Source organism: Lissotriton vulgaris, unplaced genomic scaffold (assembly GCF_964263255.1).
Source record: "Lissotriton vulgaris unplaced genomic scaffold, aLisVul1.2 SCAFFOLD_721, whole genome shotgun sequence".
Lineage (NCBI taxonomy): Eukaryota > Metazoa > Chordata > Amphibia > Caudata > Salamandridae > Lissotriton > Lissotriton vulgaris.
In genome coordinates, this window is record NW_028246456.1 from 652,444 (window position 1) to 673,833 (window position 21,390).

The following is a 21,390-nucleotide window of genomic DNA, read 5'->3' on the forward strand; positions in this document are numbered from 1 at the left end:
GAAGAGCGTAGTTGGCGGGAGGGGGTGTAGAAGGACAGTCGAGAGTTGAGGCAATCTGGTCCGATGTCGTAGAGTGATTTGTGTGCGTGGGTAAGCAGTCGGAAAGTGATTCTCTTATTGACGGGTAGCCAGTGGAGGTCTTTAAGGTGGCCAGAGATGTGTTCGTTGCGTGGGATGTCTAATATGAGTCTGGCTGAGGCGTTTTGGATTCGTTGGAGTTTCTTCTGGAGTTTAGCGGTGGTACCTGCATAGAGGGTGTTTTCCGTAGTCCAGTCGGCTCGTGACCAGAGCATGGGTGACTGTTTTCCTTGTTTCGGAGGGGATCCAGCGAAATGTTTTTCTGAGAATGCGAAGAATGTTGAAGCAGGAAGAGGATACGGCGCTGACTTGTCTGTTCATTGAGAGTGAAGAATCTAGGATGACGCCAAGGTTCCGTGCGTGGTCTGTCGGGATGGGTGCTTTTCCGAGGGCTTCCGGCCACCAGGAGTCGTCCCAAGCAGAGGGGGATGTGCCTAAGATGAGGACTTCTGTTTTGTCTGAGTTCAGTTTCAGACGGCTTTGTTTCATCCATTCGGCAACTTCTTTCATTCCTTCGTGTAGGTTAGTTTTGGCGGTGCTGGGGTCATTGGTGAGAGAAAGGATCAGTTGAGTGTCGTCCGCGTAAGAGATGATGTTGAGGTTGTGTTGGCGTGCGATGGCCGCGAGGGGGCTCATGTATACGTTGAAGAGGGTGGGACTGAGTGAGGATCCTTGAGGTACGCCGCAGATGACTTCAGAGGCCTCGGACTTGAATGGAGGAAGGCGGACTCTCTGGGTTCTTCCGGTGAGGAACGAGGTGATCCATTCAAGTGCTTTTCCTTGAATTCCGATGTTATTGAGGCGTTGTAGAAGGGTGCTGTGGCAGACTGTATCGAATGCTGCAGAGAGGTCGAGGAGGATGAGGGCGACTGTGTCTCCATTGTCCAGTAGAGTTCGAATGTCGTCTGTTGCTGCGATGAGGGCGGTCTCAGTGCTGTGTTTTGCTCGGAAGCCAGATTGTGAGGGGTCGAGGGATTTGTTGGCTTCGAGGAAGGCGGCGAGCTGGTTGTTGACGGCTTTCTCGATGACTTTGGCCGGGAATGGAAGAAGCGAGATGGGGCGGTAATTTTTGAGTTCGGTGGGGTCCGCTGTTGGTTTTTTCAGAAGGGCGGTGAGTTCAGCGTGTTTCCAGTCTTCTGGGAAGGTAGCGGAGTTGAAGGAGCAGTTGATGACGTCTCGGAGGTGCGGTTGCAGGATTTTCGGGGTTTTCAGGGACACCATTGATGCGTATGTTGTTGCGACGGGCCCGGTTTTCAAAGTCCTCCAGTCGGTGAGACATGAGGTCGTTGGAGGATCGCAGATTGCCGATTTCAGCCTGTAGATCTGACACATCGGTCGTGAGGCTAGAGGTCTTTAAATCCAGCGACTTGACCCTTTCATCGGTCTTAGACAAGTCAGCTCTGATCAGGGTAACATCGATGGCCACCGTGTCGATTTTAAGAGCAAGAGCTTCATATTGCTGGCCGATGGTAGCCTTCATGTTGGCAATAGCGCCCATGACATCCTGGAGAGACAGTTCAATCAGCGCAGCCGGTTCTTCCTGGGCTTCTTCCGGAGTACGGCTGGTGCCACCGGGGGACCCTTTAGGATGGGTATAGCGGTCCATGACAGTTTGGATCGGTTCCCCGCGTAAAGGCGTCTTGGTTTTCCGCTTCTCGTTGTCGACCCTATTAGCCATCTTGGAAAATGTGCCCCGGAGGGGCCCGTAAGACCTGGTGAAAATGGCCGTTCGCGGGCAAGTCACCAAAGTCTACAAAAGTGGGCTCAAGTGGCAGAGGTGACAACGTAGCTCGATACAGAAGCGCTCACGACCGAAGGCACTCGAAGAGGCAGAGCCAAGCTGGACCTCGGACAAACCGGAACAGTCTTGCGATCGGATAGTGCCAGGACCCAAAAACTAAACTGAAAGTTGGTTCAAGGCTACTGGGGGGGGGCTGGAGAGCCCCTCAACCGCTGTTGTTCAACTACGTCCCGGCGTCCTAGCTTGCAAAGCCCCCGGCTTCACCATGGGGTGGGCCTCAAAAGTTCAGATCAACGTAACTGCGGTTCCCAAAGTCCAAATTAAATTTTCAAAAGAGCAAAAGCGTCAGCAGAGGTTCATCTCTAATAACCCGCCTTCAGAATCAGGATAATTTCAGGATATGTGCGAAGGGCGGCGAGGGTCTCGGGAGCCCTGTGCTCACGCGGCCATCTCGGATGCTCGCGTAGCTCCTCCTCCGTGTGCCACCATCTTTATTAACTATATCTTTCTCATCTGAGGACAAATGCTCCTTGTCAGAAACCTCATTCTCAAGGGCACTAGGGAATTTATACAGGGTGGAGGTCTATCTAACAAGATGGAATCATCTTGAGGTTTATTAAGTATGGGATAAATGGGGCGCCATATAGGGTACTGGCCAGTTACCTCTAAACATTACTCCCTTTCCTTTTTTTTAATTTCCTTCATTTCCTTATTTTTCAATTACAATGGTTTTTGGTATATCGTTTCACGCTGCTCTTTTTCAGCTATAGCGTCTTCTTTCCTCACTCGCTCTTGCAATTCTTTCTCCCACATTTGTACTCAATAAAAACATTTCTTGTCGAGTTTCCTTCTTAAATAAACACTGCTCTAAATATTGAATCTTTTTAAAGTCAAATGACCCATTCACAGGCCATCGTAAATCAGGATCCTTTTTCGTATATTTGTTCCACAGTGTACTATACATTATGGAAGAAATAACGTATTTAATGTACATATGCCTATTAGGTGTCCCCTCTGGGGGAGCCGGCTGACTTCTTTCTAAATTCATTTTGGTACCTTCATGACAGCAACACAACCAGCGAAGAGCGCTAGGAGCAGGCATGCTACTAAATTATAGTAAAATATTACTTATCCCAGATATATCAAAGTAGAGAAAAATCTCCACATTAACTGCCTTTAACTATTGCAGTAGGTAAACAAACATACATAACCAGAATCTTGTCCAAGCAAATCCAAAAATCAAGAGTGCCACTTCAGCGACCTTACCAAACAAAAGTCTCCAACCGGTCGACCTAATGGTCACTTCAAAACATGCACCAAAGGAAATCTCAGTCAGGACCAGCCACCACCTGGAGGGTCAGATCAAGAAAACTGAAAAAAACACTTTGGTCTGCAAAGACAAGGGTCTCCTTAGGCAGGATATCTCCTCAGCAAGATTCCATTCTTCAATCAAGACCACTCCTTCAGGCCTGCAGTGTCAGTGGTGGGACGGACGGCAAAGACCCGGGATAAGGTTCTTGCAAGAAGTGCCTGAGATTGCAGCAGAGGAATGCGCAGAATTTGCTATTCCAGAGGTGCCGCAGGTGAGTGGATATAGGATGCAGCTTGTGTGACCGGTGCCTTGACCGATAAGCACCATTCGCGAGAACCAATAGCCGAGAGCTAACTCTCCTCTCATTGCCATGAATCAATCTCCACTGCGACGGCCAGCCAGGTGGAAGTATGTGGCCCTGGAAGCGCGGAGATCGAGCGGCCACAAGTCAGCAGGTGGAGGAATACAGGTGCCGGTTTGATCTAGGGCCCCCACTTTCGCCCCATCTACAACTGCGCCCCGGCTCCATACACTTACTAAAGTAAGAGGCAGATGAATCAAAAGGCGCTATATTGGTGGCAAATTGGTCACTAATCCTGTACAGTCCGCTGATGGCGCCGTGCCTTCAAATAAGGGTACGAGAGAAAATTATGCCAGGACACATTAAGCCACAATAGCAACTGTGGCGAACCCTGTGGTGTCCTTCCATTGCACTAGGGAGAGGCGGGCGGGGACGGGGACGGAGCAGAGGAAACACACAAGTGACCTGGGAGGACGAGGACTCAGTGGGGAAACACACTCGCAGTCGAACAGCAACAGCCAGCACGAGTGCAATCTAAGTCTCGTAACGAACCTCTCAAAGAAAATTCTCACACCAGAGGAAACAAAAGTCCTAGAGAGGGGCCTAGGATTTGTCCCAACTTCACGTCCGAACAAATTTCGACTCCACTGCGAGTTAGCACAATTCTTCCGAAAACTCAAGGCGTTTTTTGAGTCTAAAGAACAGCCTGAAACCCACGAACAGGAGTTTGACACAACATTCAGACCTAAATCAACTTTTATGCCACCACCGCATACTATACCAGCCGCAATCACGACCTTTGAACAGGCGGTAACAAAAGATCTGGAAGCCCTTGAGAACCCCAAACGGTTCAATAATTTTTCGGCGGCGGAACACAAAGCCCTTGAGAACCTGAAAAATGACAAAGACATCGTCATAAAACCCGCCGACAAGGGCGGTGGAATTGTCATCCAGGATTCCAAGGATTATGACGAAGTCTGCTTAACTCTCCTAAATGACAGGACCAACTATACCCCTCTCATTACAGACCCAACTGCTGATATGAAAGCACGAATATCCACAATGGTACGAGAGGCGGAGTTGAATGAATATATCTCAGCTCATGAGGCGGCTTATCTCACGGCAGGGGGACCAACAATCCCTTATTTCTATACTTTGCCAAAAACACACAAAAATAGATTACAGCCACCAGGACGCCCTATAGTGTCTGGCATTGGCTCAGTACTAGAACCGCTATCCACATTCTGCGATCATTACCTAAAGCCAATAGTACAAAACTCCAGCACCTATTTGAAGGATACTAAAAGCCTTCTTAGGCTACTGAATGACATTTCTTTTGAATCAGACTCTGTCATCTTGGTCACCATGGACATAGAGAGTCTGTACACGAGTATCCCGCAGGAAGAAACATTACGGGTACTGGCACAAGCACTGGACACTGTGACGTGGGATTATGTCACGCCTAAGGCGTTTATTTTACAATGTGCAAGGATGGCACTAAAAGAAAATTACTTTGAGTACAAGGGACAACTGTACCTTCAATGCACAGGGACATCTATGGGCAGCACCTTCGCTCCAAGCGTAGCGGGGCTGTACGTTTACGATTTTGAGACTAAACACATCCTGCCCCCTTCAAACCCCTTTGCCTCCTCCATAGGCTTATGGAAGAGGTACATAGATGATATTCTCATACTATGGACGGGCACTGAAAACAGTCTCATTGAATTCTTAAGCTGGGTCAACACTCTTGACCCTTATCTAAAATTCACGAACAACTACAGCAAAGAATCAATAGTTTTCTTGGATGTGGTGATAAGGATCGATGGGACAGCTCTCACCACTGTGACCCATCACAAACCGACAGCAAGGAACAATCTTCTACAATTCAGTAGTTTCCATCCAAGACCACTACGTGAGAACCTGCCCTACGGGCAATATCTCCGCTTAAGAAGGAATTGCAGTAGCACTACGGACTACAAGACACAGGCAGAGGACCTAACTGTCAAACTGAAACAAAGAGGCTACCCTCAAGGCATCCTCAACAAAGGACAGACTAGAGCCCGGAACCAACCCCGGGAAGCCCTTCTGGAAGAGAACGAAAAAATCGACACAGAGGTCCCTTTGACGTGTGTTACCACATATAGCACACTATCAGACAATGTAAAAAAGTCAATAAACAAAAATTGGAGAATTATCACCAGTAGCATTGGTAATTGGGAAAAAACATTGTTTTCTTTCAAAAAGGGCAGGAGTATTAAGGATGTCCTGGTACACACAAGGCCCTTAGCATGTCCATCAGCACTTATCAGATCTGTTACTGAACCATGGCATTTACCCCCCATTACTGGACACTTCCCTTGTACCGACTGCAGTGTCTGTCATTTAACCACCCACACAAAACAGCTAAATCTGGAACCGGGTAAAATATGGACGCAAATGTCCCATACCAACTGCAATTCCACTCATGTTATTTATTTGATTACTTGCCCGTGTGCCAAGAGATATGTGGGCATGACAACTCGGAAAGTGAAGACCCGCATTGGCGAACATCGCAGCAATGTTCGCTGCAAGAAAGTAACGACCAAACTCAGCGAGCATTTTCTGCAGGCAAATCATACCCCCAATGATATGACCTGGACAGTAATAGAACAGGTCAACAACCCCAGGAACAGAGAGAATATTTTGTTTGAAAAAGAGCAGCGCTGGGTCTACAGACTTAACACACACAATCAAGGTCTAAATGACCAAATTCCTTGGGCCAGCGTTCTGAAACATTAATATTGTGCTTCTCTCCACTTCAGGGCACTACCAATGATATATGTTCTTCACTGGTGATATCGCTTTTTTGGACACAGCCCTCAGTATGCCAATACTACAGACCCTTGAATATATCATCTATGATGGTGGGTACTTACCCCTATCGTTTTGTGTGCTGGTCATATTGATGAGTGTACTCCCGTGTTACAACCCACAGTACACAAATATGATCGATTACATCATCAACCCCCATTCACATTTGTGATGATGGGTACTCCAACATCGTGATTATTCTGAACCTATACCCATCCACTATGTCAATTGATCTTAGCGTGAGCTTTACACTTCATATGATAGCCGACTTCTGTTTCACGAACCTTACTGCCGGTCCGTTTTTTACAGGCTTACGTGTCAAGCCTCTTTTAGAATCTTGCTCGGCAGCTTGCGTGCCAAGCCTCGATCTGGTTCTAACCTTGTTCACGCGCATGCGCACACAACGTGCGTTGCAAGCCTCGCTTTGATGCGGCGTGCAACAGTGATCTGTACGCGACGACGCGAGGCTTGCTTCCCAAGCCTCGTTCCAGTCAACGCTCGGGATTGGCCGACGTCCCGACGCCTCCCTCTCTTAGCGCCGGGCTAGTTCCTCGCTCGTGATCCACGAGATCCAGCGGGGACAGCTAGGTGCCGAGAGGGTGCTGAGCGTTGCGGGCGTATGTACAAGCGACCTGACATCTTAATAAGCTAAGTGTTTGTGTGTGTAAGCTTCTGCCTACTCTCCTTGAACTCTCCTTTGTGTGTGTTTTTGTTTTTACCCTGACAGGGTGTGCCATTGTCGCTCCCACCCCCCCTCTGAATCTATGGGGCGTGGTTCATACTGAATACAAGTGAGGACTGTGCCACCGATATTCTCAATTAGTGTGCCTATTTAAGCTCTCTAATTCACGGCCAACAGGGCTGCGCATTACTATTACGCAGTTCTGTCTCATTACATCACTCCTCGGGGAATATGTCTCCGTACTTTTACCATAGGTAATGTTACTATTATGGGCAGCCTACCAGGCTCCCCACACGGACAGACTTAGCACTGCAAGCCCCCGTTGCATTACCTCACTATTTTTACTGCGCCAGGTCACACTACCCTGGCTCTAGTTGAGGCCCATCACCAAGGTTCTTGGGCACAACTTCCACTTTACAACGTGATCCCTTCCGACCACGGCCATTGATAGGTCTGTTAGCACGTATCACGCCACACCTAAAGTTGCATGGCAACAAACCATGATCATTAATGACCATTTGTTCATTTTATGTTTTGTGTTTTGTTTGTCTGTCTGTCTTTCACCTATCTGCAGACTTCTGGGCTCCTCGCAACAGAGGTAAATCCCCAAGCCTTTTGGTTTGTATTTCCACGCACTTATTTTTACACATAGTGCCACTGTTTTTAACTTTCACAACCTACGGCAGGGTAGGCCTTAGCGCGCCTATACCTGTTGAGGTAACACCCGCTTACTGGTCCTGACGAAAGCCCTGTAAACTCACACACTTAAAGGGCAGAAACATGTTGACCTTCCCCTAACAGGGAAACACCTGTATTTCTTTTGGATAGTTTCCCTGCACATAGCCTTTAATTTTAATATGTCAAGTTGACCAGCGAATAAATGATTTTTTGGTACAACCGCTGACATTTTTAACTACACCTTTTTTCACATTTCACTCTCACAACAACCTGCTCCGCAGTCTCCTGGCTTCGTAGCACACTCGGGAGGTACTCGATCTCCCGAGTGGACCCGATGATGAAGCATGTCACCACTAGGGTGAGTGAGGGTTTCTTGAAGAAATAATGAGCTTTTTCTTGAAAGTTAGCCCAGCCTTCTGACCAACTACAGCTGGCCTTACATCTACACGTGCTATCTCGATCACACTCACGCCTTACTGACGGACACTCTTCCTTTGTTTTTGTATTTTTTGCTTCCATTGCACTAACCACAGCTTTGCACTAACCACAGCTTACTATCACGATGCATAACTGTCACCATACAGAGTTGGCCAAAAGACAGGCATATGTTGGGCAACACAGACAGAACCCAGCCCAAGCTCCACTTCGAGTCACACAAGACCCCCAAACCGCGTGAAGCAGACCTGAACACTGCGGAATTGGGGTCCGCCCACGGACCCTGAACTGAAGCAGATCCTTGTAGCCATGCAACGCAGCTTGACTAAGATAGATGGGTAAATAGATGCCCTCTCATTTTGAATGGACAGAATGACAGAACGGCTGGACAAGCACACAGAGAGACTAAACATGGTGGACAGAAGAGTGTCTGACGCTGAAGATGTACTAACAGCGGAGTCAGTGTCGCACAAAAAGATGGAAAGTTACTACAATACCTACAAGCGAAGGCGTAAGATTAGGAGGCACACTGCCCCAGAAACAATATACGAATCGTGGGGATTGCCAAATCAACAAACAGACAATATGGAGCAATTTGTGGAACGAATCCTGACTTCTGTTCTGGGAAGGAACATTTTCTCGGAGATCTTTGTGGTGGAGCATGCCCACCACACGCTCGCGCCCAGAACGTATCTGGGGACAAGGTCCCTGTCTGATTTTAGCAAAGCTCCTAAATTAGAGATGGGGATCCCGCACTTCACAAGGCGTGTGACCCAAGGACCCTGCAACATGAAGGCATCGAATTGTACTTGTACCCGGACTTCATGCAGCAGGTACAGGCAGCACGATGGCCATGTGTCTCTGTTTAAAGGAAACTCCCCCAATCTCCAGCTTGAATATAACCTTTTATATCCAGCGCAATTGCATGTTATTTCGGAATGGAAGGTGCGCTACTTGACCGACCCGAAGCAGGCGTTTAATTTTTTCAAGCAGAGAGAAGGGGCGGAGAGCAGAAGATCTCTGCGCACCGCCTCTTGACAGGACGAGGATGCAGGCAACGCGGAGGAGCCTTCATCGAGGCCCGGAACTATCAAAAAGCTCAAGGTAGCAGTGATGCAGGACTCACTCCTGATCTGGCGGCGACAGAGATATGACCCACAGACTGCTAAGACACCGCTCATTTGGGTCTTCTACTGGTTACAGCTGGAGGTTGCTGCTTGAAATGTCTCACCGCACTGCTCCAGCACGAGACACTGATAAGATTGTTCTAATTATAGCACAAAAAAAGCCTATGGCTATTTTGGGTAATGCATATGGACATGGCTGCCCGTAGAATGAGCTCCCTTGAACTGTTGGGTTGACATTGCTCATTGATTGGCGCCTGCTCTGGGATTAGAGGGCACGAAAACGGATTAGGGCAGGCTTGTGGTCCTCCATGTCACATGTTCCCCCTCTGGCTTCTTTGCCCTCCTCTTCCCAGGCAATGGGCGCACTTCTAGACTGTTCTTTATCAACAAATTGTAAGGGGCGGAGACTTAGACGGTCAATAACATCCACCCCCATATGTGCACCACCAAATGAAAATTGCAGATTTTATTTGCTTTTCATTGGAGATATGTCGGGAAGGTGAGGGTACTGTTTTTGCTATGGACAGTTTGGGGTTTCCTAGCATGGGTGGGGTTATTTTGAGGGAAATGTGAAACATAACTTAAGATAGGGTATGACCAAACATTACTTCCCATTGAGGGCCGATGGGAGGCAGAGCGGGCAAAGTTGGACTGTCCTGACAAACCGAAGATACGATTCAACACCTGGAATGTGCGTGGCCCTAATGATCATCACAAAATCCGGAAGGTGGTAGCGTACCCCAAACGACATAAGGTGGACATAGCTATTTAGCAGGAGATGCACATGTCACCCGATAGTAACACACTGATAAGGCAGTAACTACATAGCCACTATGCTGCAGGGTTCTCCACACATGCACAAGTTCTTATGTGGGCAGATAGTGGCTCGGGACAATACTGACAAAAGCATTCACTGACCCAGGTGGCAGATCTGCAATAGCTTCCTGCCGTACGGATGATTTGGAGGCTGTACTGGTAGGGGTGTATGGTCCTAATCACAACCCTCAGTTTTACCACTCCCTCAGTGCTCGCCTGCTACAATGGGGCGATCCCCCCATAAATCGGGGTGGGAGACACTTAAAAGTGTACTTGATCTGGATTGAGACCTCTTGAGGGGTCCACCTCACCACTCCATCGCTGCTAGGGTACTTTCAGAAATAGCAGAATGCACAGGACTGGTCGATATATAGAGATACTGCTACCCTGAAGACGTCGGATACACCCATTACTCCGCGGTCCATAACATTTACACCACAATCTAGGAGTTTGGTGTTCTGTGTAACTGAGTGTAAGCCCCTCTTGCATACCTACTCTGACCACTCACCTATGATACTGGACCTAGAACTTAGCGCCCCAAGGATTGCTGCATGTACCTGGCAACTCCTCCCCTACTCCCTGTTGGATCCGGTTTCTAAGTTCGAACTGGCAATGTAGGGTCGGTCGACAGCTTTGCAACAGTTTGGGAAACATTCAAAGTCTATATTAGAGGCATTGTGCTCACTAAGCATGCAGGGGTCCTTAGATCATAAAGGGAATCAGGCACTCCCACCGGGCGGGTCATTAAATTCTATGCTCTAGAGCAGGAACGCAGACCTGATCACGCGTGAGTACACAATACCCCAGAAAGACTCTTCAAATATTAGGACACACTGCAGGAATTCCCAAGATGTTGTACAGGTGTGGCTGATTTTATACACGGGTATGATATTGCACAGAGGTAGCAGAGTTCTGGAAAGCAGTATTCTGAGGGTTGGGAATGATTGTTTCCTCCCTGAATGCTGACCCCATGTTGGCTCTATTGGGATACGACAAGGGAGTGGATAAAAAAAAAATAGAACACTTGTGTCTATTGGGATGTTACTGGCCAGACAGCAATGCGCTGGGCTAGCGGTCTGGCTACCACCCTGGTCGAATGACACACAGACATGGCCTACTGCAACACGCAGTCGGTGTACACATTGAATTTCTCCCTCAGTGTTGATCTAAAAATCACTGGGGCCTGTATCAAACATACCCTGTGGGCAAAGAGACAGGAGAGACGGAGGGAGAATGAACAGTGGCCAGGCACATGGCAGCATTACACAGACGCGTGGTGGTGATGCTATATAATAGGGCAATGCGGGAGGGATATGAGATGGAACAGCCTCATGATTGGCAAAATGCTTACTATTATATTTTAACCATAGCCGTTTTCCCGATATGAGGTGCGCCCCAGGGGTAACACCATGGTCAGGGCGGATGTCTGGATGTGGTCTCCCTGAATATCTAGAACAAAAACAGCATTCTTGCTTATTGATGTAATTGATGCCCTACACTAACCGTTTGAGGAATATGTGTAAACATAATTGTGTCAAACAGCTAATGGTCATGCATATCCTCCAACCAAGAACTCACCAAACCCTGCATCACGCACCAGTCAACAATTGTCAACTTCTGCTACACCGCCTTGAAAAATGACACAGACAAATTCATCTTTGAAAAATACAATCACCCAAACCCAATGATATCCCAAGAGCGCACAGAAAACAAGCAAACTGCAAGGAGGCAAAAAAAAATCTGGAGACAGTAAAACACCCTTGAAGTCTCCCAAATTAAAAATTTCAGCTCTGAACGCAAGCTTACCATCACCTCAACCAACTAAATATATAAATAAACAACACCACCAACAAAGCCTCAAACAAAAGCTGAGCACTGTTCAAGGCAGTCCCTTCTTCAACTGGCAAGTGCAGTGCTATAAATCACTTTTTCACCAAGAAGACAAACAAGACAAGAATCAATAGCAGAAATCGTAGACAGACGTCCACCCTGCCCTGATTCCCCTCAAAACAGCCTTCAACGTTCTCTCGCATTCTGACTTCAGATGTCCTAAACTACCTCAATGCTGCCATCTATGAATAAGAGTTTCGACCTCATCTCAGGTTCTGATTCGACAGTAAATGAGCTACTGACAATCCAATTACTTTGTCTGTAGCAAAATTCCACAAGACCAGCACAGAGGTGGGTTTACTTTGACACTTCTTCTCATTTATAGGATACATTATGAATGTGTTGTCTGTTATGCTACAACCTTTTTTGTTGATAATAGAAAATTCTAGCAGGTGATGTTCGTTCAAGAGCTTTGGCACTCTTCTTCTTAGACCGTTTTCACCAAAGAGGTGTTACCCATCAAAGTTCAACATCCCCATAAAACCTGTATTGTGTCCTAGCATGAGAATGTACCTGATCCCATGGACCTGATGACGGCATCAACTATGACAAGGCCATTGTGCATCGCTGGTCTTGCCACTACTTGACACTGAGAAGCTGTGACAATGGCATCTTAATTGTTTAGGGTTGACAGAGCCATCTTCACCACCTCCCACAAAACATGAGAGCAGCATGCCATTATGCACGAAAGTACTGCAGGTTGACAAATCATACAATCTAATGAAAACACATTTTGAAGTAGTTTCTCTATCTTTGTCAATTGCCTGTCCAGAAGGATGGAAGCAACAGTAAACACCTGAAGTTGGCTAAGCCCAATCAATCATTTTCTCTGATGTGGAATGCATGATCTGATGATGCTAGCTTCAGTTTCTCGGCCCTTTTGCCAATTACCTACTGTAACAGAGGGTTACAAAGTGATATAAATCACTTTATTTAGATTACGATGGATGGAGGGGCTATTTTCTGTGTAGCAGGCATCTCTTCCTCTGGGATAATCAAATGCCATGTTTCTCAGAGTCACGCTATCACACTGGTGCCAATGTTATTGACTTCATAATGAAAGTTACTGTCATCAAGCCTAGTGCTGTTGAAGTTGATGACACCTTTCGAAAAGGCAGTAATCATCTAGCAGGATCTGTGAGGCACAGCTGGATGAAGGATGGATCCACAGCAAAGGGCCCTGGTGCAGACACAGCATTAGATGAAGCCGTCCTAGTAACCGAACAAGTATAGGCTGTAGAATGTGTGCCAGAGATGGCTATTTGGCATGGTATCCTGGAAGGGATTTGCTCTGTTTCTGCTACGGCTCAAGAGGGCAGCTAACCTGTGGAGTAATTTTTTTCTGTAAATTCTTGTGAATTCATGAAAGCTGTAAATCCGCACTACTGCAAAGACATTGACACACAAATAAGTTTTGTACAGTAACAGTAACTACTGTGGCACTTTTGTGCTTTTGAGATCCAATAAATATTTGCTTTTGCCATTATTTGTTACAATGATGATGGCCAGGCAGCTCCGACAACAATAAAAGTTTTACAAAACCCATGTCAAAACAAGCCACGCATTGATATAACCAAAAGGCTGACCACCAAAGTCGTACCTATTGGCTTTGCCAATGGCTGTTTGTTTATTTTCGTGTTCCCTATAATTTTGTTGCAATCTTGCTTTCAAACTTTTGCATATATTTGCATCTAATCAGAGAGCATCCTGGAAGCATTATATGTAGCCTTATATTGTTAAACTTTGGAAACATATGTCCACATGTTTATACTGGAGCTGCTGCCAGTATGGCAGTCTGATAATAAAGGCTTTGTATTAATGAACCTGAAATACAAGTTCAACAGTATTAACATATGGGCACAACTATTCCCTAAACTGCAGACTGGGGGGATGGGCCTACTTGTCACAAAGACAAAATAAACATGAAAACTACTAAGTCCTTCACCCCAAAGAACAAGATAATTACCTTCGGTAACGCTTTTTCTGGTGGATACAGTATCTGCCTGTGGATTCCTCACATTGTGAATATCCCCTGCGTCAGCAACGTTCGGAAAATTCTTTCGTTGCTCGTCACGCCGACGGCATCAAGCATGGCATCAAGCACGGCATCAAGCACTGTGTCACTGAATCCATAATAGGACCCCCCCCCCCCCCCCCCGCTGGCGTGATGACATCAGTGACCTCGAGGCACACGGACGAACCGACAACAGTATATATACACACACAGTGTAGACCGTACAAAATAATCTAGGTAACACACAGTGTGAAGACAATGCAGTAGAGCAAAAAATAAACAAGACATTACCTTAAAAACAACATGCACAAAAGCAATAGCAACTATTATAGGTATACAATGGTGGACAACGGGGAGGCGGGTGGGTCAGTGAGGAATCCACAGGTAGATACTGTATCCATCTACAAGATTGAGAACCCAAAGGTCTGATGTGACCGATTCCCAATTTTCCAGAAAATGAGTAAGCCGACCCCCCACAGGGCTGACATGATCCAGAATGGTGGATCTAGGGCTGCTTTGCTGTGGCAGGAGGGGGGTGGGAAGAGGAAGAAGAGGAGGAGGAGGAGGAGGAGGCTCGACGACCTCGACCACGGGTCCTGTTTCTGTCCCTGTAGGATTTGTACAGGGAATTCTGCTGCTGTTTGTAAGAGCGAAAGGAAGACCTTCCAAATCCTCTGAATCTTATTTGAAGATCCTCTGCTTTGTAAGCCTAGAGACCTAGCAGTCGCCTTACTGTCTTTGAACCTTTCCAAGGCCGCTTCTGCCTTCTTGCCAAACAGACCCGATCCATCAAAAGGAATATCTATCAAAGTCACCTGCACATCAGGAGAAAACTCAGATTTCAGCCAAGCAGCCATCCTAGTGGCAACAGATGAACCCATGAACTTGCCACAAAGTCCGCCGTATCCAAACCGCTCTGGATTACCTGGCGAGCGGCAGCCTGCGTATCTGCTAAAACCTCACTGAAGTTCTGCCTATCTTCTACAGGTATATTTGGAACCAACTGCTTCGCGAAGTCCATATGAGCATGAATAGAACGCCCCAGAAGGCATGGCGCATTCGTAGATTTTAAAGCCATGCTGGCCGATGAGAAAACCTTTTTTGCTGATTGGTCCAATTTCTTTGACTCCCTATCACTAGGTACCTGAGGGAAGGCTCCGGTACATTTCTTGGAGCAGGCTGCCTGAACTACCAGACTCAGGAGATGGATGTGAAGAAAAAAAGTCCGGATCCCTAGAAGCAACCCTATACCTTCTTGCTACAGTCCTTGATACCGCAGGAGAAGAAAAGCGCTTACGCCACACCTCCAAAACGGGCTCAGTAATAGCCTTGTTGAATGGCAGCATTAGCTCTACAACCGAAGAAGGGGAATGAAGCACCTCCGTTAAAATGTTAGATTTAAACTCTGCAGTAGGCAAATTCAAATCCAAGAGCTCAGCCGCTTTTCTAATGACCGTGTGATACGGTACAAAATCCTTTGATGGGACATCAGGAGTCGAAGAAAGCTCCCACTTCGGAGAGAATTCCAGACCACTTGCCTCTTTAAGCTCTTCAAACAAGTCCTCAGACTCTTGCAATTATCCCTCCTCCATCTCCTCTGCTCGATACCTTTGCTGCTCCCATAGTCTTTGAGTCTCCCGCTTAGACCTCATCCTCGGGATCGGAGTCGATGGAGCTACAACAGACTCCGAAGGAGCCGGCGTCGTGCTCGAATCCAGAGGCACAGTCTGGAACGTACGAGGTAGAGACTGAATCGGAGCCGGAGAAGATGGAATCGGCGTCGATGACCTCAGCGCCGGGAAATTCCAGGAAGGTGTTGCGGGCAGAAAAGGCAAAAATGGTGCCTGTGCATAAGCCTGCGGAACACCCAGATTATAGGCCATTGGACCAGATGCTGCTCCAGAGGGGTACATGGCTCTTGAGAAGACGCTGTACATCGCATTCAAATAATGCGTTGTGTCTTGCCCCGGGCCTGGAAAGGGTGGGTATGGACCCATAGGCTGCTCCTGTTGTGGAACAATCTGAGTTGGGACAACCGTACCAGCGGACGGATCCATCAGCGTCGAAGACCCTTCAGGCAATGAACCTTCAACCTCCTCTCGAGATGGTGAGTGCAATGGCGCCTGAGAAGGATTCAAAGCCGGTGCATGCTCCGGAGAAGCCTCAGGAGAAGGTTCACCTTGCGACTCCGGATTCGATGGAACAGAGAAGGAGATATACAGTCCTTCCGAGGTTCACCTTGCGACTTCGGATTCGACTAGCTTCCAGAATGATGTCACAACCCATGCGTCTTCTTGTGCTTCTTCGATCAAGAAGCATGTCCCGAAGTTGACCTCTATGCCGACCTCGACCGGGATCTCTAACGTCTCCTACCTCTTCTCCTTCATTTTCGCTACAAACAGCTTCGCCTCTCTCCTTTAGCGCCTTCGTGTCTATTTCTTTACAGCTGGAGAATTCTTGGACGTCGTGGTCAGAAGAAAGGCACCAAACGCAGTCCTTGTGCGGATCCGTGATCGACATCAGCTTCCCAATGCCCCACAGGGCTTGAACTCAGATTTCCTCGATGACATGTCAAAAGGAAACAAGTTTTAACTCGAAACAAGTAACAGTAACAAAGTAACACACAAGCTACTGTTAATCCAAAGAAAAAAACGTTTGCGTCGACGCGAAAAAAAGGAAACTGATGTCATCAAGCCAACTGGGTCCGCGCGCAATGCCGTGCTTCTGTGACGTAGTCCACGTCGGCGTGACGAGCTACGAAAGAATTTTCCGAAAGTTGCTGACGCAGGGGATATTCACAAGGTGAGGAATCCACTGGCAGATGTATTCATCAGAACAATATGTCCTGGGCATAGAGCTATAGGAATTCCAAACCCCTGGAGGATGAGCATTCTTCCAACAAACTTCAAGTCAGTCCTTATGAAAAGCCATGATTATTTTTCCTAACAAGATTTTAGGATGCATAAGACACAAGCAGCATCATTTTTCGGCACTGGGCACGATTACTGCAAGTCTTCTCCAAACCCGTACCATTTACAGTCTGAGCAATACTTAAACCGTAAGTGCTTTGACAGAGGAAAGTTCTGAATATGCCCTAAATTCTGGATTTTGAATACAAGTTGCAAGAAAGATTATTCAAGAGAAAATGTTTTTATGAGTTTAAGAGTAAGATGCGGCTTCATACTTTTTCTAAAATAATAGTAAAACAGACCACACTTACAAAAATTAAAGCTTCTTTTTAATACTTTATCCACAGCCATCCGTTTGACAAGATCATGCACACGTGATTCCAGTACACACATCACAGTATTTAATATTACTCATTAAAGGTTAAACAAATAACATACATCCTTACAAAATTACTCTAAACGCAAAACCTAACATTTTTAAAACAAAACTGCTATTTTACTCATTTAAAAAAAATCATTGTGCTGAGTACCATTTCGTACAACAGTAAATTTAAACATCTGTTCATATTTTTCTCTCATCACATGAAAATACTTGAATAAAAAATGAAAAACAAGTGGCGTGTTTTAAATACCGGAAATAGGCTGTTTGCCATTCAGAGGAATCAATATTAAATATTAGTTTTTTTTCCTGAAAATAAAAGTGAGTTCAAAGTTCAAGTCACGGAATCCTCCAGTGTATAGAAGAATTCAGAGGTCATGCATAAATAGCTGCCACTTCAAAGACCATTCTGAAAAGTAAAAAAATAAAAATAAATGCTTTCCAGGGTTTATATGTACTTTTTTTGTCATTGATTTTGGCACAGAAAAGAATGAGCGCATTTAAAAACAAGAGGATTTACATGAGAAGGACAAAGGGGCAAAGTATGTCAAGATCAAGAAACTAGTTGCCATTTGTAAAAAATCTGTGCATAACAGTGATTGCAGAATACTGTCTTTTGTCTACAGCAGGTAAAAGTCTCAGTTCCTAGTTACTGGAGCATCGATTTGATTTGCTTGGAGGTAGTCTCATCATTCAAATGTTTCGTTGTGTACCTGAAACCACACAGATGAAATTTAATAAGTTTTATATATATATATATATATGCCAACATTTTCATAGTTAGAATACTGTTTTAATAACACACCGATAGCTTCGAAGTTAAAAAACTGAGTGTTCTTCCTGCTACTCACTCTTGTGTGCCCCCAATGAGCAACAGCATTACAGTGAGCTGCACCTTAAGTGCTTGCACAATTTTTAATCCTGCTAAGTTGCGAGCATTTCTCATCATTCTTATGTTATTTACAAAAGAGACTGTATGGTACAGTAGAACATCAAATTTACTGTTAATATGCACAAGAATGCGCTAATCATTTAATGTAAAGCTGCATACGAATGACTGGAAAGCAATGTATCTTTTTGCAGTTTCAAGAGGTCCACCAACACTCCCATCAGTGTTATGGTATCTATGGACACTGTGACCAAAACATTTCCTCTTAGTTGCACTGGCACAGTTATTCCTTTTTATGCTTCTTGGTCCTTCGCAAAATTTACCTCCAAAAAGTGCTCCAGGGTAATGGAAACAGGTAAAGTGGGGGATTGGCCAAAGAGCAAAGATGCCACTGTTATCGTACAGGATACTAACGGATTACCATTAGAGAGAGTACAGATACTTGAGATCTGGTACAGAGAGAGTGTGCCATCACACAAAGGCCATAACACTACTACAGGAATACTTGAATTAATGTACGAGTTACTTACCTTCGGTAACTATGTATCTGGTAGAGACTATTCTAGCCGCAGATTTCTTAACGTTGAATTATCCCTAGGCGTGAGACTGGATCCGGAAAACTTTGCCACAGCATCCCTGCGCGCCGGGGGGACGGCAGCAGCGACTCCGCCCAGGCATCGTCCACATACGTGACATCAGCGAGGTCACAAGTCCCACCATGGCGCGCCTACGTCAGTTTTCTTCGTAGAGCTTTTCCACACCACAACGCGGAGCCAGCAGAGAAACTGTGGAAGCATGGGAACAGTGTGCGAAACAGCAGAAAAATAGAAAAGAAAAAGGAACTGTGGCGAAGAACACCATATGGAGCAGTGCCAACACTGCAGTACCCAAAAGCAGGGAAATAAGAAAGAACAGAGCACAGCCCTGAGCAGCCACCCTGCCAGTTATGAAAACAGTACCCCCTTTAAGATAAGGAACATATGCAAAATGTCATAACATGTACCAGGACTACGGGGGGCGTGGCTAGCAGCCGAGCATGCCACACGCGGGATGAGTTAGCTCCCTCCGAGAAACCCCTGAAATACTGATAAAATATCCTGAAACCTGGTATACAACCTTACCTCCTGTACATCTGAAGCGTAGTAAGGCTGTTTGAGGCGTTGATGGGCCGTAAAAGACACCGGGACATCCCGACAGACTGATTGAGTCGGAGCTGCGGTGAGGCCTAGAGAGCAGGGACAAGCCGCGGCCCACAGTTACGCAGTGACGGACTGGAAGTGGCTGCCTGACGGCACGTGAGAGGGAGCACAGCCTACGGTTAAATGTCGGAAATTGGCATAGGAGCACTGCCTACGCCCCGGAGCTTGCCTGGACTCATGGGTGGAGAGTGCTGAGGGTGTGAACAATAGCCAATTTATGTAGCAGCAGAGGAGGGTCCGCGGCGCACGTACGGCGAGAGCGAAGGCGCCCCAGAGCCGGCCGTTGGAAGGGTGCGAACAAGGCTGTTGGAAAGCATCGATGGCACCGGCTCAGCTCCGGCGACCCCACATGACCGACGACTAGTGGATCACTCACCGGAGGCCTGCTGGGACAGAAGACATCGACATCAGGTCAGGCGGGGGTCTTGGGGAGAGGCCCAGCGTGCAGGTCCTGGGACGCACCGCAATAAAATCGGGGGAGGCCCAGCCCGGACCCAGGAGTAGAATGTGGAGTTCGGCGCTGAAGATGCGGAGTGCCGCGCACAGGACTCAACAAAGGGCGGCCCTGTGAAGGTCTGCATCCAACTGACGGCCCAGAAAGAGGTGGGGGAAGGCTGACCGTACCAGGGCGCGCAGGAGACCCACTACCGAAGGGGGACGAGCAGCAGCCAGGGCGGAAATGGGACGGAGACCCCAGCCCCGGCTGAGAAGGTGGACACGCGCTGAGGGCACTGAAGCCAGGCATAGCGCTGGGACATCGGCAAGCCGGGAGTTCACAACGCTGCTGTCCCCTCAAGACTGAATGGCGGCTGATTGTGGATACGTGTGGTGAGGCGGGTCCCTGACGAAGGAGGGCACGCTGCCAGAAGACAAAGAACAGGCTACAGGTGATTCGCCATACATGCACAGTCGGGTATATATGGGACGACCATGCAGAGCCTAGACAGTTTACATCCCGCCTCCTCTTCGCCCCCCCCCCCTTCCCCCCACAGAGGCACGCTACGGCCGGGGGATATACTCATTGCGGCGCTCTATAGTTGTTAAAACTGTACCACTGGCCATTGGCGAACCCCTGCCAATGAGAAACGGTTGGCATAATGGCGGAGGAGCTGGGGCACGGCATACTGAGACTTCAGGCTCCTGGTACATCTGTGGATGTAGAGACGAGTGGCAGCTGGAGGTCGCTGAAGAGTGGGGCGCAGGGCCTGAGTCATAACACTCCGGGAGATACAGGGGAGGACTCAAACTCGCATTATCTGACCTGCGGCTGCCCGGGATTACGACGGGCGAAAACGTGGAGGATCTCGCTGGAGGAGGGCACACCATTAGAGCACGCCCGCCGCACGACAGGGCGCTAGTGGAGGTCCGGCAGCCCCTCAAAAGAGGCATTTGCCCCCGGGCAGGAAGGCGGACGACACTCAGAGGTAGCCTACGGGGTGAGAAACAGGAGGGCACAATGGGACGCAATAGACTGCGGCAACCGGACCCGGTCCCCAATGGTGCGGCGCGTTCCTCTGGCTCGGATGACCATCTGGCATCCACCAATGACTATATAATCCCACCAACTGGGGTGAGTGCACAGGATGCAAAGCTGGATCTTATCCTGACGGAAATCAGGGCCTCTAGGGAAGCGCTAGAAGCCAGAATCGACACGATGTCAACAGGCCTCTCCCTATTGAAAGAAGACCATAAGAAATTGGCCGAAAAAGTTGCGGAACACAAGATCGCCCTGACCGACCTCATCCCAATAGCAGACTGAACATTCCAAACGCCTGGAGGTATTGGAGAAGCAGCTCAAAGAGTTGAGAGAGAGTGGATGATGCAGAGGGACGCTCGCGCCGCAACAATATCCGCATTTTGGGCGTGCCGGAGCGAAGCGAGGGGGCCAACCTGGCCAGGTTCGTAGAAGACGAGTTGAAGACAATAGTGCACCCTGCGGAACTCACCCAGATGTATTGTGTTGAAAGAGCGCACAGAGTGCCACCGAGGCCAGGGGCGCCACCACGTCCCTTAATAGCACGCCTTCTGCATTTTAAAGACAGGGATGCGATCTTGAAATCTGCGAGGGAGGCCGGGGCGTTAAAATACGA

The 21,390-nt window shown here is 47.6% G+C and overlaps 1 protein-coding gene across 5 annotated transcripts in view; it reads right to left on the minus strand.

The window, feature by feature from the left end:
- Positions 1-17,140: 17,140 nt before the first annotated feature.
- The window catches only part of CYRIB (CYFIP related Rac1 interactor B), a 259,856-nt gene continuing 255,606 nt past the window's right edge, over positions 17,141-21,390 (minus strand). For 4 of the 5 annotated variants that reach the window (XM_086949380.1, XM_086949382.1, XM_086949381.1 and 1 more), the window contains one exon: positions 17,141-17,925. In XM_086949380.1, coding sequence (XP_086805506.1) covers positions 17,862-17,925 — 64 coding nt within the window. In that variant the 3' untranslated portion in view covers positions 17,141-17,861. The remainder of the gene's footprint in view (positions 17,926-21,390) is intronic. The other variant, XM_086949384.1, reaches the window with a different exon arrangement.